This window comes from Eschrichtius robustus, chromosome 10 (assembly GCF_028021215.1).
Source record: "Eschrichtius robustus isolate mEscRob2 chromosome 10, mEscRob2.pri, whole genome shotgun sequence".
In the NCBI taxonomy this organism is placed as follows: Eukaryota; Metazoa; Chordata; class Mammalia; order Artiodactyla; family Eschrichtiidae; genus Eschrichtius; species Eschrichtius robustus.
Genome location: NC_090833.1, coordinates 81,623,568 through 81,636,276, shown reverse-complemented (window position 1 = coordinate 81,636,276; position 12,709 = coordinate 81,623,568). Strand labels below are relative to the sequence as shown.

At 49.8% G+C, this 12,709-nt stretch overlaps 1 protein-coding gene across 6 annotated transcripts in view; it reads left to right on the top strand.

The window, feature by feature from the left end:
• The first annotated feature begins 4,161 nt into the window (after positions 1–4,161).
• The window catches only part of FAM219A (family with sequence similarity 219 member A), a 54,001-nt gene continuing 45,453 nt past the window's right edge, over positions 4,162–12,709 (top strand). For 4 of the 6 annotated variants that reach the window (XM_068552721.1, XM_068552719.1, XM_068552717.1 and 1 more), the window contains exon 1: positions 4,162–4,501. In XM_068552721.1, the coding sequence (XP_068408822.1) occupies positions 4,442–4,501 (60 nt within the window). In that variant the 5' untranslated portion in view covers positions 4,162–4,441. The remainder of the gene's footprint in view (positions 4,502–12,709) is intronic. The other 2 variants (XM_068552722.1, XM_068552718.1) reach the window with 1 other exon arrangement.

The window sequence follows — 12,709 nt, the reverse complement described above, 5'->3', positions numbered from 1 at the left end:
GTAAGAGGATGAGGAAGGAAGGATGTGACGGAGTGAGGATGACACGGAGGAGAAGGGTCACAAGGGCAGGGATCTTACTTTGGACAAAGCATCAACTTCCTTTAGATTCTGCTCACCTCCTCCTGTCCTTTCTTCTGTGGATCCCAGGACCAGTCATCAGACTCAAAATCTCTGAATCATCTAAGACTCTCTTCTGGCCTTGCACCGACTCCTGCCCACTTACCCCTACCCTAGTCACACCTCATCAAGATCAATATTTCTAAAAGTATTGTCCCAGAAGGGCTTCTGAAGAGATCACAGAATGATCCAAAAATGCAAGTCTTTTCTTTGGCTCCTACAGGCAACTGAAGCAAAATGCCAGACTTTGATTTTTTTTTTTTTTTATGATAACTGAGTTATAAAGGAGTACTAAAACTTGTTAGTCATAAACTAAAATTAGCCTTTAACTGGAGTTCACAGAAGACTCTAATTCAGTCCTCTACTAAGAAGTCTGCCTGCCAGGCAATGTTGGGCAAAGATGCAAATCTCCTCTTGCATATACACATGCAGCCAGTTGGAATTCTTGAAATTTTCAGGAAGGACACTTTTTTATTGGGATATTAGCAGTGATGTTTTGAGCTGGTCATGGTTTATGGTGCCTGACATTCATGAATTTTAATTACAAATTATGATTCATGGAGCTTCATCATGATCAATTTAATATGCCATGATTATTTGATTAACCCTCTGGAGTAGAGGGATACATGTCTCTAACCTTATTTCCTGCCATTTTCCTCCTCCCTTCCTTGCTGATCCAGAACATGTGTAAGCAAGCGCTCATTATTTGTTTATTGACAATTTATCTCCAACTAACAGATAAGCTCCACGCGAGCAGGGATTTGTGTTTGTTTTGTTGCTATATCACCAATACCTAGCACAGTACCTGGCATATAGTAGATGCTCAATAAATAATTGTCAAATGAGAATATTTATATCATCAGAATTTTTGTCCTCTTAATTTCCAACACCCAGCTCTTAAGGCATTGGGTGCATGTGGTTCAAATGTGAACCATTCATAGTCCTGCTACCAAAGCAGATATAAACATAAACCCAGAAAAGTATGCTTCCACAGTGATGTTTCCTTGTTATCACTCCCCACCAATCTCCTCATCCCAGGCTCAACCCTTTTCTATCCTTCAAACTCACTCAGATCAAAATTTCCAAAGAACAATTGGAAGCATTCAGCATTCATATTCAACTCATTTTCAGAATTTAATATATTCCAGGCATTGTGCTAGGTTCAGGGAAATCAACAATGAATGAGACAGACCATCCTTGCCATCAGAGTTTATAGTCTAGTGGGGATATCACCCTATCCTGCCTCCGGAAAGACGACTTAATCCCTTATAGGAGAATATGATGCGCAAACTGAGATGTGATGTATGAACAGGAGATGAAAGAGAGATTTGGGGCAGGGTGGCATGGAGCAGGTGGCAGCAGACTGAAAAGACTGTACCAGGCAGGCAACGGAAACAGCAATTTCAAAGGCCTAGAGGAGAAAGACAGTGTGGATGTCACTTTCCAGGAAGTGAGGGCAGTTCAGGGTGTGCTGGGACTGTGGAATCGTCACAGAGCGATGATGAGATCTGAAGTAGGGTAGGTAGCAGAGGCTAGACCTGGCAAGGCCTTGTAGACCATACTAACCAAGTTGGACTTTTGGGACTTTATTCTGAGAGCAAAAGGGAGCCAATAAAAGGTTTGATCAGCGATACAAACAATGGAGTTTAAACTCTTCTCTGCCCCCTAACAAACCCAATCCTGACCTTCCCTCTCCACTGCGGGCATCCAAGTCATAGCTGCCCCCTCCCTGAAGCTTTTATGCTGCTCCAGCCTGCATGTCTCTCTCCCTCTCAGCCCCAGGGATCCCATCCTCCCTTATCTTTATATGCCTGTGTTCTGTCTCCCCAACTGGACTGAGTTCCCAGACGACAGGGACTTCTCAAGGCCCTCAAGGCAGTCCCACACCCAGCTCACCACTGACGCAGACTGGGCCTCAATGAGACAAGAGGGTGATGAATACAACCCAGCACAGCCCAGCCTGTGCTCACACTCCGCACACCGATGTTTACCCCGTTCTGAAACAACCCTTCCCTCCAGGGGGCAGTGCTGATGTGCACAAGGCCAGTTGACCTGGGTTTCTGTCTCCTGTCTGCTGTCACCTCTCTCTGCTCTCAGTTTACCTAGCCTCTAATGTCTCCCCTAACGGGCTGGAGAAACTGATTCCCAAGCTTGTTCAAACTGCTAGAAAAATCGAATCTGGAGTGACAGAAAGCAGATCAGTGGTTACCTGGGGCTGGGAGGTTGGGGAGAATGGACTGGAACGAGGTGCAAGGAAACTTTTGGGGGTAGAGGAAGTGTCCTATATCTTGATTGTGGTGGTATATAAATTTGTCAAAACCTGTCAACTTGTACAGCTATAATGGTCCATTTCATTGTATGTAAACCAGACCTCAGTAATGCTGAATTTAAAACAAACTGCATGTAAATTAAAAGTCGGTAGCCCCAAGCCCAGTACATGAGCTTCAAAACACAGTTCAACCCTGACATAAAACTAGGGCAAGGCCATACGGGAATAGCAGCTTCCCCATGGTTGCAGAGATCTAAGAACGATGGGTGCACCTGCTATGGAAGGCCAGGTGAAAGAAGCAAAGGAGCAAAGGCTAACAATACGGAGGAGGCCAGACCCAAATATGTAAAGTCACAAACAGCATGCACACAGATTTGGTCTCCAAACCTCAAAATACCTAGGCCTGAGACAGTGCTTATTTAAGAATAAGTAAGTAGAAGCCCTGCCTCACAAAGCAAGAAACTGCATATTAGTCCCAAGATGATAATTCATAAACGGTTTGGAAAAAGCGGTTCTTGAAGGACTGAGTGGCTTCACCACAGAGAGCTCCTCGAGAAGCTGGGCCTTACCTCTCCTTTCAGGGTGAAGCTGGGTGGGTCAAGAGGGGTGACTCTTGGGTTTCCTGTGAGAAGGGATGACATCTGTCCAGGTGGCAACAAGGACAGTTTGGAGGGGCCAGTTTGGAGTGAGGAGTGTGTGAAAGGGGATGGGAAAGGAGTCTCTGCCCTCTTCTTCTTTGCCTGAACTGTCTCTCCTCACAAGTCTCCCAACACAGAAGATCTGAACCATACTCCCACACACAATCTGTTCTGTGTCTCAGGTACAGTTCTCCTGTACTCTCCTGTGAGTTCCCAAAGGCCAGTGTCTCCACCTAGCCCAGCACTGAGCACTCAGCAAAGGGCAGGATAAATTACTTATTTGCGACAAGACTGTGAGGACGATGAGGAACATATTGGTAGGAGTGGGGATGGGGGTTTAAGGAGGATGGGCCCGTCAGGCTGGGTCTGTGGAGTGAGGGAATGGAACGGTGAGAGGAGGACAGGTGGAAGAGTGGTAGGAAACAGTGGGTCGGGGGCAGTGTGGGAGAGGAGGCTAGGATTAGTGGGAGAGAGCAGGACAGGGTCAGAGGTCACTGGGAACACAGGCCAGGAATCACAGGGGGAGAGAAGTCAACAAGGAAAGGAAGATGAAGGATCAGTAGCAGAGGTATGATCAGTGGTCATTGGCAGCGAAGGTCAGAGGTCGTCGGGATAGAGCAGGTCGAGGTGTGTGTTACCTGCCTGCGAGGCGGTGGTTTGTGGGGCATCTTCGAAGAAGCAGGAAGCACCTCAACACTTGGAGCGCCTACAAAACGCTCCCCTGCCAGAGGACAAGAAGTTTGTCCGTCCCCTCAATCATGCACAGGAAATCCGGATTCTCTTTCACTTCAATTCCCAGTCTCAGGGGTTCTTTGGGGACACCCGACGTTTTGGGTCCCCGCGCCCTCGCAGAATGGAATCGGCTCCTCCCTGACGCGGTTACCCAGCAACTAACCTGCAGCCAAGGCGCAGGCGCCTCTGATGCCCCCTCCCTGCTCGAGGGGAAGGCGGGGCTGGGCGCGCGGGGAACCACCAGCTCCACTAAGCCCCGCCCCCTAAGGCCAGATGACCGGCTGCCGCGCCTTTCGAACTCCCGCATGTGGGAGGGGCTAGTGAGCCTAGACACCTCCTCCTCATGAATAATGCAGGATCAGGCGGTGTCCCGGACCCGGAAGTGGAGTTGCCGAGTCACGGCAGTGGCTGAGCTGCTGACAGGAGGCGGCGGCGGAGGTGGAGGCGAGGCAAGACCTGCGGCTCTGCAGGGCCACGGTCGCTGTAGCGCTAGGCAAGCTGACGGAGCCACGCCGGCCTCAGCCCACCTGCAAACCTCCCGCCTCGTGCCCACCCTCCATCTGCCCGACTGGTCCGGGGCGGCCTAGTCTGCACCACCGACCCGGCTCCTGGGGCCGCCGCCCCGCGCGGTCCCGTTGGCGTCCCTGGCCGCGCCCGACCCCCGGCCCCCTAGCCCACCGGCACCATGATGGAGGAGATCGACCGGTTCCAGGTGCCCACCGCGCACTCGGAGATGCAGCCGCTGGTGAGGGGGCGGGCGGCGGGCAGGCCAGGGCCGGGAGGGGACGCTGCCTGAGGGGGAGGGAGGGAGTCAAGCCTTGGGGACTGTGCGGAGGGGGCGCCTCGGATGGAGTAGAGAGCCGTGAAAACGCATCGCCGGGGGAGGGGGACTTGGAGGACTAGAAAACGGTGGGAGGATACGTGGGATGACAGCAAAGGGGCCTGTAAGGGCGGAGAGCACTGCCAGCGGAGGCAGGCCAAGGGAGTTACGGGGAGCGCCGTCGGATGGAACCGAGCGGGGGCACAATGGTGCACACCGTTAGTGGAGGGAGGCCCATAGCGGGGAAAGGAAGGGAACTGTCTTGGGGCGCCGCCGGTGGCAGGCCCAGGGGGCTGGGATGAGAGGTAGGGAGGCGTTTAGACCTAGAGGCCTGTGATGCTCAGAGCGGGGGAGGGGGCCAGGAGCAGTCTGTCTGAGGGACGGGAATAGGTTTGTAGAGGAGGAGGGGCGTCCCCGCCAGTTCACTGGCTATGGATGGGAACTCAGGGCCCGGGCTGAGGACGAGTGGGGACAGGGCATCCATGCAGGACCCGGGAATTCCGTTCTTCTCCGGAAGAGAGTGCAGTCAAGAGAGTGCTGGGGGTGCTGGAGCCGGGAAGGAAAGAGCTCGGTGGCGAGATGGAGAATCCAGAGCGCACAAGAGAGAGCTGGGGAACCGGCAGGAGAGGGGGCGGGGCCGCACTGGAGCCGCCTGTGCCCACCGGTTCGGAAGAGCCCCCAGCATCCTAGGCCTACGTGCTTGGAGTCCTTGCTGGGCGCCGATCCTGCCGCGTGTCCGCGGTCCCGGAGTCAAGGAAGAATGATGTCATCGCTGCCGGCGCGGAGGGGATGGAAGGGGGAGGGCGATGCACGGAGGCCGGCCTAGGGGAGACCATACCCATTGGCCACCGTCCCGGGGCGTCTACCTGACTGGCTTGTACATCCGCCGGGCGAGAGACGCCGAGGCCTAGCGGCGGCGTCTTTCCAACTGGGAGAAGGAAAGGGAGAAGGGAGGGAGTGCCCGGCTCTGTTCTCTTTGCTTTTCCTTCTCCTTTCCCCCTTGGAGCCCAGGTGGGAGCTGGAAGGAGGCAAGGCAGGCCAGGAACCTGAAGGTGTGGATGCCCTATTCTATGAGCTCAGCTAGAGCTGAGCAGAGCTCTCCAGGTCTTGAAGCTCTGGGGTTCCCTAACCCTCTTCCCTCTGTGTTAGGCGGAGGTGAGGAACAGGTTCTACCCTTGGGACCCCCGCCCTGGCTGACAGATGTGCTTTGTGGCTTTCTGAGCAAGTAATCTATCCATTACAGCAGCCAAGACAGACCTTGGCAGGGACCCATGACCAACTCTAAGCCACACCTTTTGGGGGATGGTAGAGAGAATCATTAGAGGCCACCTAGCCGGAGATAAGTGTCTTTTTTCCCCTTTTGTGACTACTTAGTTCTAGAAGCCCAAACAGACAAGCTCTACAGAAGTGTAATATTAAACTGGGGAGAGAGATGCTGCTGGACTTTTTTCCTAGCCTGATGCCATCATTGGGTTATTTGAGGGCCGGAAAATCCTGGTTGAGAAGTCTGTCCCATGAACTTGAAGAACTTTGGGCTGGGCTAAGAGAACACTCCTTTCTGAATTATCTTTCCAGCCACCCTGGCTTGTCAAACTAGATTGCCCTTCCAGTTGTACGTATCTAATCAAGAATCAAAAGGGAGGGCAGATGAAGGAGGAGAAGGTCCAAATGAATGAGAAGAAAGCAATGAGTTGGTTCTTGCCTCCCATCTGGGGTTCCTAAGGAGGGAGGCAATAGCTGTCCAGGGAGAGGGGAGAAGGAAGGGGTCACCAGGTTCTCTCAGTTGTCCCTGATGCCTCTGTTTTTGCCTGAAGTTTTCAACGATGGTTTGAGTGAGTAGTGTCCTCAGAAGACTCCTGGGCTGCTTCTGATCTGTGTGGCTCTGAAGTAGAAGTGCTTACGGCAAGGAGGCACTTATCAGAAAAGCTGTGATTGCCTTCAGACCCTTTTCTTGAAGGCTAAAGGAGCCCTTCTCTGCAAGAGGATACTTTGTTGAGGTTGAATGAGAGCCTTATAGAAGTAGCAATACAGTCATCCCCCATTTGGGGGTCATAGCCATTGCCCTGCAGATCTCTGCCTCTCCACCACTGTTCCCAGGTCAAAGTCTAGAGGATCCCCAGAACTCCTTAAATGCTCTTTGTATTATTGAGACCAGCAGAATCTTGTGTGGAGTTTCCCCAAGAGTCTTCATTTCGGGGCATAAGGAACCAAGGTGGCATACTGCAGAAAAGAAGGGCAAAGTGGCCCTTTAGGGGTGTTTGGGTAGACCTTAAAAACCAGGGTCTCAGACTCAGCTGTCACCTATTTCGTTTTTTGCCATTATTTATTAAGACCTCTAGGAAATCTCTCTTCTCTGGACTCAGTTTCCCAGTTATGAAATGAAGACAAACTATTTCTTTAAAGTTTAAACAATAGCTCCTCACTCTTCCAAAGAATATCATAGTGACCTGACATCATTGATTCAGCAAATTCATTCACCAAATATTTATTGAGCACCAGCTCTGTTCCAGGTATATACTAGGTACTGGGGACACAGTGGTTAGCAACATAGACACAGATATAGCCCTGCCTCCTGGAGCTCACAGTTCAGCAGAAGTTATTGTTCTTGCTCACCCCCTCAGTGTGAGTCCCTCTGAGGGCAGAGGCGGGGCTGTCTCCTTAAGCCCTAAGGGAAACAAGGCAATGCTTGTGTCAGTATCATTGCCCCTTTCTGGACCAAGCTGTACCGATAGTGGCCTGTCACATGGGCTTGATCATCAAATAACGCTCTCCCACCCATAGTGGTTGGAAGAATCCAGAGGCCATTCCTTACTTGGAGAGATGAACTCTAGGTGGAAAACATCTTTTTTTTAATTTACTTGAAAGAGAAACTTGCACTTGAAAAAGAGGCCCAGGGGAGCGGCAGGAGCTAGGAGAGAAGGCGCAGCCAGCAGATCTGGGTGTTTCCAAGGTGCTAATTTAAGCATTAGTTCTCAGCTAGTGGGAGGAAGAGGAAGAGATCCCTGCTCTGTTGTTGCTGCTCCTGTTGCCACAGCTGCACGGAGCCTCCTGTCTGGGGTGGGAGTTTGCCTGAAGGGAGTTGCCTCCCTACTTTCCTCATCACACCAATTATTTAATTGGCCTGGCTGCATCGCAGCAGCTGAACCAGGCCTGGGCCTATCCCTGAGAGCTCCCCAAGGTCTCTTTCTGTCTCCTTATGAAAGGAATGAGAGCTCCTCTGGGAGACCTAGTCCCTGGGTTCCACTCCTCCTGTGTCTATCTCCTAGACAATCCTGAGTGTTTCTGAGCACAGATTTTCGCAAAGACAGGGGTAGGCACACCTTGTATGTCAGTTCTATGGCCAAGCCACACACCTTACTGATCTAGGGAAGCTCCCAGCTGTCCAAGGCTCTCTGTTGAGCAATTGTGTTGAATTTGGGCTATTGTTTGTATGAGCAGCAGGGATAGGCTCTCTGGCCCTACTGTCTGTCTGCTGGGCTGGTTGGTACAGCCTCACAGTCTATGTCTTCTCTTTGGCTGTAACGGAGAGGAAGAGATTTGGTGGGGGCGGGGCGGGGGGCGGCAAAAAGCATATGGCACCGGACAGGGTCTCTGTGCTCTTGAGAGAAATACTAGTCTGGCCTCACTGAAACCCAGGTTATCCGTTAACTCAGTTGTATAGTTCACAAGCATATGCTCAGTTCCAGGTACTTTACAGATAAAGATAAGTGAGATCTCTCCAGGGGGTGGCCAGGAGAAAGATGGGCTCAAATGGCTACAGGAAGCTTTTAGATACACATTAGGAAAGAGTGGTGATCAATGTAGGGCATTCCTAGGAAAGAGTGACACCTTGCTTGGGAGAAGATGAGGAAAGCTGAGGTTCTGACCCTTTGACCACGTGAGCTTGGAAAGGAATTTCAGACTCCTCCTGACTCCTTGCGCTCAGGGATGGGGATGGTCAGGACATTAATTTAGTGAGTGGGTCACAGCAGCTCCTGAAAGTGGCAGAGGGAACATTGTAAAGCTAGCAAGAAGCCACTATGGAAAATTGACCTACATGTATTCTGTGGTCTGGGAGCCTTAAGTCACCTCCTTGTAGTAAAAGGACTCTTCAGCTTAAGGGTGGATTCTCCTAATGGTCCAGGTAACTCATGACCCAGTAGCATTTCTCAGGTTCTAGGAAGAGGCACACCCTTCTCTCTCTTCCTGTATTGCAAAGTGAGGGTCAGGTTTGCTCAGGCCTCCAGCTCCTCCCTTATTGCTCATCTCCTCAGTCAACAAACACTAAGAACCTACTTTCTGCTGACTGTTGTGCTGAGCTCGATAACACAGCCTCTTGCTCCAGGGATGGATATACACAGTCAAGACAGATTGAGGCATTCAGGGTGATGAGCACCGTAAGAAGTAAGAACCAGGTCCAGCAGCGCCAAAGGAAAACAGTAAGGCCTTTCGTCAAGTAGTCAGGGAAGGCTTCACAGAGGAGACATTGCTGAACTGGCTCTTAGAAGAGGACTAGAAACTTGGCAGACCAAGAAGAGGAGGTGAGGACAAGAGTTCCAGGCAAAGGGCATAGAGGCAGAATCGAAAGGGTGCATTTGAATGAATAAAGCGTTATAGTTAAGGAAATAACAGGATCAAATTTGAGTTTAGGACTATCATTCCAGGAGTGGTTGAGAGATTGGAAAAGGTGAGATTGGAGGTTGGAAAACGAATATGAAGGTGGGTATAATAATAATCTAGGCAAGAGATGACAAAGGCCTACACTAAAGCAGAAAGAGAGAGGGGACATATATGTACAGAGACTAATAAAGTGAAATAGGCAGGATGTGGTACCTGTTTGGAGGTGGGGTGGAGAGGTAGGGAGTCCAGAATGACTCCCAGGTTTCTGGCATGTATATATCTGGATGGCAAGAGGTACCATCACCACCCCAGGAAATTTGAGGGGGTCTGTATACCTCTTGGCTTCAGGGACTGCTTATATGGGAGAAGGCTGCTGTTTTCCTTTGCTCTGCTTCTGAAGCCGCAATCTTGGGGTTATTGAAAAACCAAAGAGCAGAGTGACACTAGCCCCACAGCCTCAAAAGGATGGTAAGTGTGCTCATCTGCCAGTGAATACTTTTCCTCTGTAACCTGCTTTGATGAATGCAAGTGAATTGGTGGCAGTGAGGAGCCATGGTAGGTTGTTTCCCCCCCCAACCCCCGAAGCACTTTGATAAAGGAAAAATAAAATCCTTTGTTGGCTGAGAGAGTGTTTCTGTTGCAGTTTCTGGCCTTGCTTTTACCATCATTCTGGTCAAACCTATGGTTTTCTGGCTGATTGGTTGAGCTGGGCCCTTTCACTGATTTCCTCTAGAATGGATGGATATATGAGTTACTGCTTCACTTGCAAGAGGCAGAATGGAAAAGGACATGTACCTCCTTTCTCTGAGACCAGCCTGGAAAGCTGCACTTGGTGTAGAAACAGCACCCAGGGTGATATCTTCCAGGCAAACTGTGCCAAGGGAGCAGGCTTCTGGGTTGAGATTGCTCAGGGGTGACTTGGCTTCTCAGATGCCCCAAGTGTAGCCTCTGCAGGGAGGCACATGGTACCAGGAGGCTACCTGACTCCATGGCTGCTGGGAGTCAAGCTGAGTCATTTCCAACCCCCAACTGCCTGCTGCCCTTGACTGACTATAGCTCAGAGTGAACAGAGATGGAAAACAGAGCCTTCCTCACTTGAACCTGATTAGCTTCAGGGACCCTCCACCCTCCTTGTGAGGGCAGGTGGAGCCTTGTGTCTGGAAAGGGGACATGGGAGACTCAGCTTCCTGGCTTAGCCGCTTCATGCTTTCCAGCAGACCCTGGGAGAACTGGTGCAGGGAGCCCCAGAGGAGGCAGGAAGCGGAGAATCAGGCTCAGGGCAGCTACCCAGAGGTGCTGGTTGAAGGAAACAAGAGGCGTGGCTCAGCAGGCTCGCAAGTCATTGTTTCCTTAGGAGACTTTGGTGGGAATCTGGCCATCTGGGCGGAGAAAGGAAGGCAGGAAGGGGGCAGAGCTGGAGCCAGCTGTGGATCTGGCTCCGCTCTGGAGTTCAGAAATTGGCACATGACCCATCGGCCTCACTGTGGGGCAGCCGAGTGAACTCCTGGGCTCTAGGGAGTGGGGAGGTTGTCTAGGAAGAAGGCCCAGAGGGTCTGGGCTGGGGAACGGGTAGATGGGGGCTAGTAGGAGATCCCTCTAGATTTTACATTCTTAGGAGCCAGTTCAAGCCAATGTGTACTTGAATTTGTTGTTGTTATTCAGAGATGTCAAACTGAGGGTCAGATGGTTGTGTTTCTTGAGGGTGAATTTTAAGTTTCTGTGATGATGATGATGTATGTGAGTGTGTACACAAGTAAGAGGGGACTAATGGCCATAAAGAATGTTCTCTGAATGACCATTCTAGCCCTGGGAAGTATTAAGTATGACAAGAAGCCACACCCAGGCAGAAATGAGCACAGCTACGGTGGTTCCTGTCCTGGTTTTGCCTGTTTCCGTCACCAGACTCTTGGCTGTCATAACCAAAGTCCACCCCATCTATCTATTTATAACAATACCTGAAGGGGTACTTTAACTAAGTTTTATCGAATTAACTGCACCCAAACTATGGAGTGAGAACCATATATATTTTACTATGTAGTTAACTTAAACATAATTATGTACAAGCTATAAATGATTTATAGTTCCCATATTAATTCCCAAGTTTATCCTTATAAAGGAATTAGTGAAGCTCTCAGTCAAGCATGGCTCAGACCAGCATTTCCTATAGTATATTCTTAGGAATATTGGTCCTTTGAGATACTTTATGGGGGGAAAAAAGTACCTATAGACAAATTCCTTTGGGAAACCCTATAACTCCATCCTATCACAATGTTTACTAGCATTTTAAAGACTCTGAGAAGCCCTGCAATAAAGAAATCTTTCCAGCTTTGTTTAATCCAGTGTTTCTCAAACTTGCAGAACTATGGAACCTTTTTTCATGTTACATCTATTAACGTCTTACAGAACCATTGTGTTTCATGAAATGCTCTTTGGGAAACCCTGACTTAGAAATTAGTCTCTCTTCTGATCGGGTCTAGATTTCTATTCTTCCCAGCTCTTTTGAGCCTATTTTATAACCCACGCCATTTTGCCCTATGCTAGTTTCTAATGGGATGTTGCTGCTTTGTGTCAGGGTCTGAACTTGTTGCCATCAGTAGGAAGTTCTTAGTGAACTTTGGCAGGTGCAGAAGCAAATATTTTTGCTTCTGACCAAACGAGGTCAGGTGCTTCGTTTTTCTCAAGACAATGCTGAGGGGGGTTTACTTCCCAGGTCCCTCTACTAAACGCTGCTTTGCTGAAATCAGCATTTTCACCATTAGCTTTTCTTTTTTCTTTTTTTGACAGCTTCATTGAGATGTAATTCATATACTGTACACTTTACCCATTTCGTATTTTACTTTTAATCCTGGTGTGGTGCTTCATGCCTCAGTTCTATTCACCCCTTATGCTAATGCCCACTGATCAGTAGTGGCTGCCTGGAGCATGTGTTAAGGTAGATCCTGAGGCTGAGTCCTGGTTCAATGAGAAACAGTGACATGGTTGAGTTTCCATGTCTGCCATAGTCTTCAGTGGGGGGAACATCAGTTCTAGGCTTCTGCTTGCCATCCTGGCAGCCCTGAATCATCATAGTTATCCTAGGCAAAGAACACAGGGAAAGAAGTCTCTTGGAGATGTTAGCCAGCTTAGCAATCTGTTTCACTGAGGGTTGGAGTCTTAGGATATGGTTCTTTAAGAAATGAATGGAGAAAACTGAACTTTCCTCCCCTGATTTTCAGCGTGGGTTTTTGAAGTATTGACTTGACATAAAGTAAATAATCCTTTGGAAACAGGCCATGTAAGAGGGAAGAACCTTGACTCTGCTGAGCAGATAAGAGGGGAAAAGAGGCAGATTCAGAAAGAGATCTCATAAATATCTCATAAGGTGTTGGCCATGCTTAAGATGAAACTATAAGCCCTTGGCTGAAGGAGCAAGAAGAAGGAGTAGGCTACAAGAGGAGATCCTTGAGCCAGCAGTTCCTGGCGAGGAGAAGGCCCTACCATCGGCTATACAGCCTTAGCACTCTTTTTCCCAGGCTAAACGCTTTGTGTTTTCCT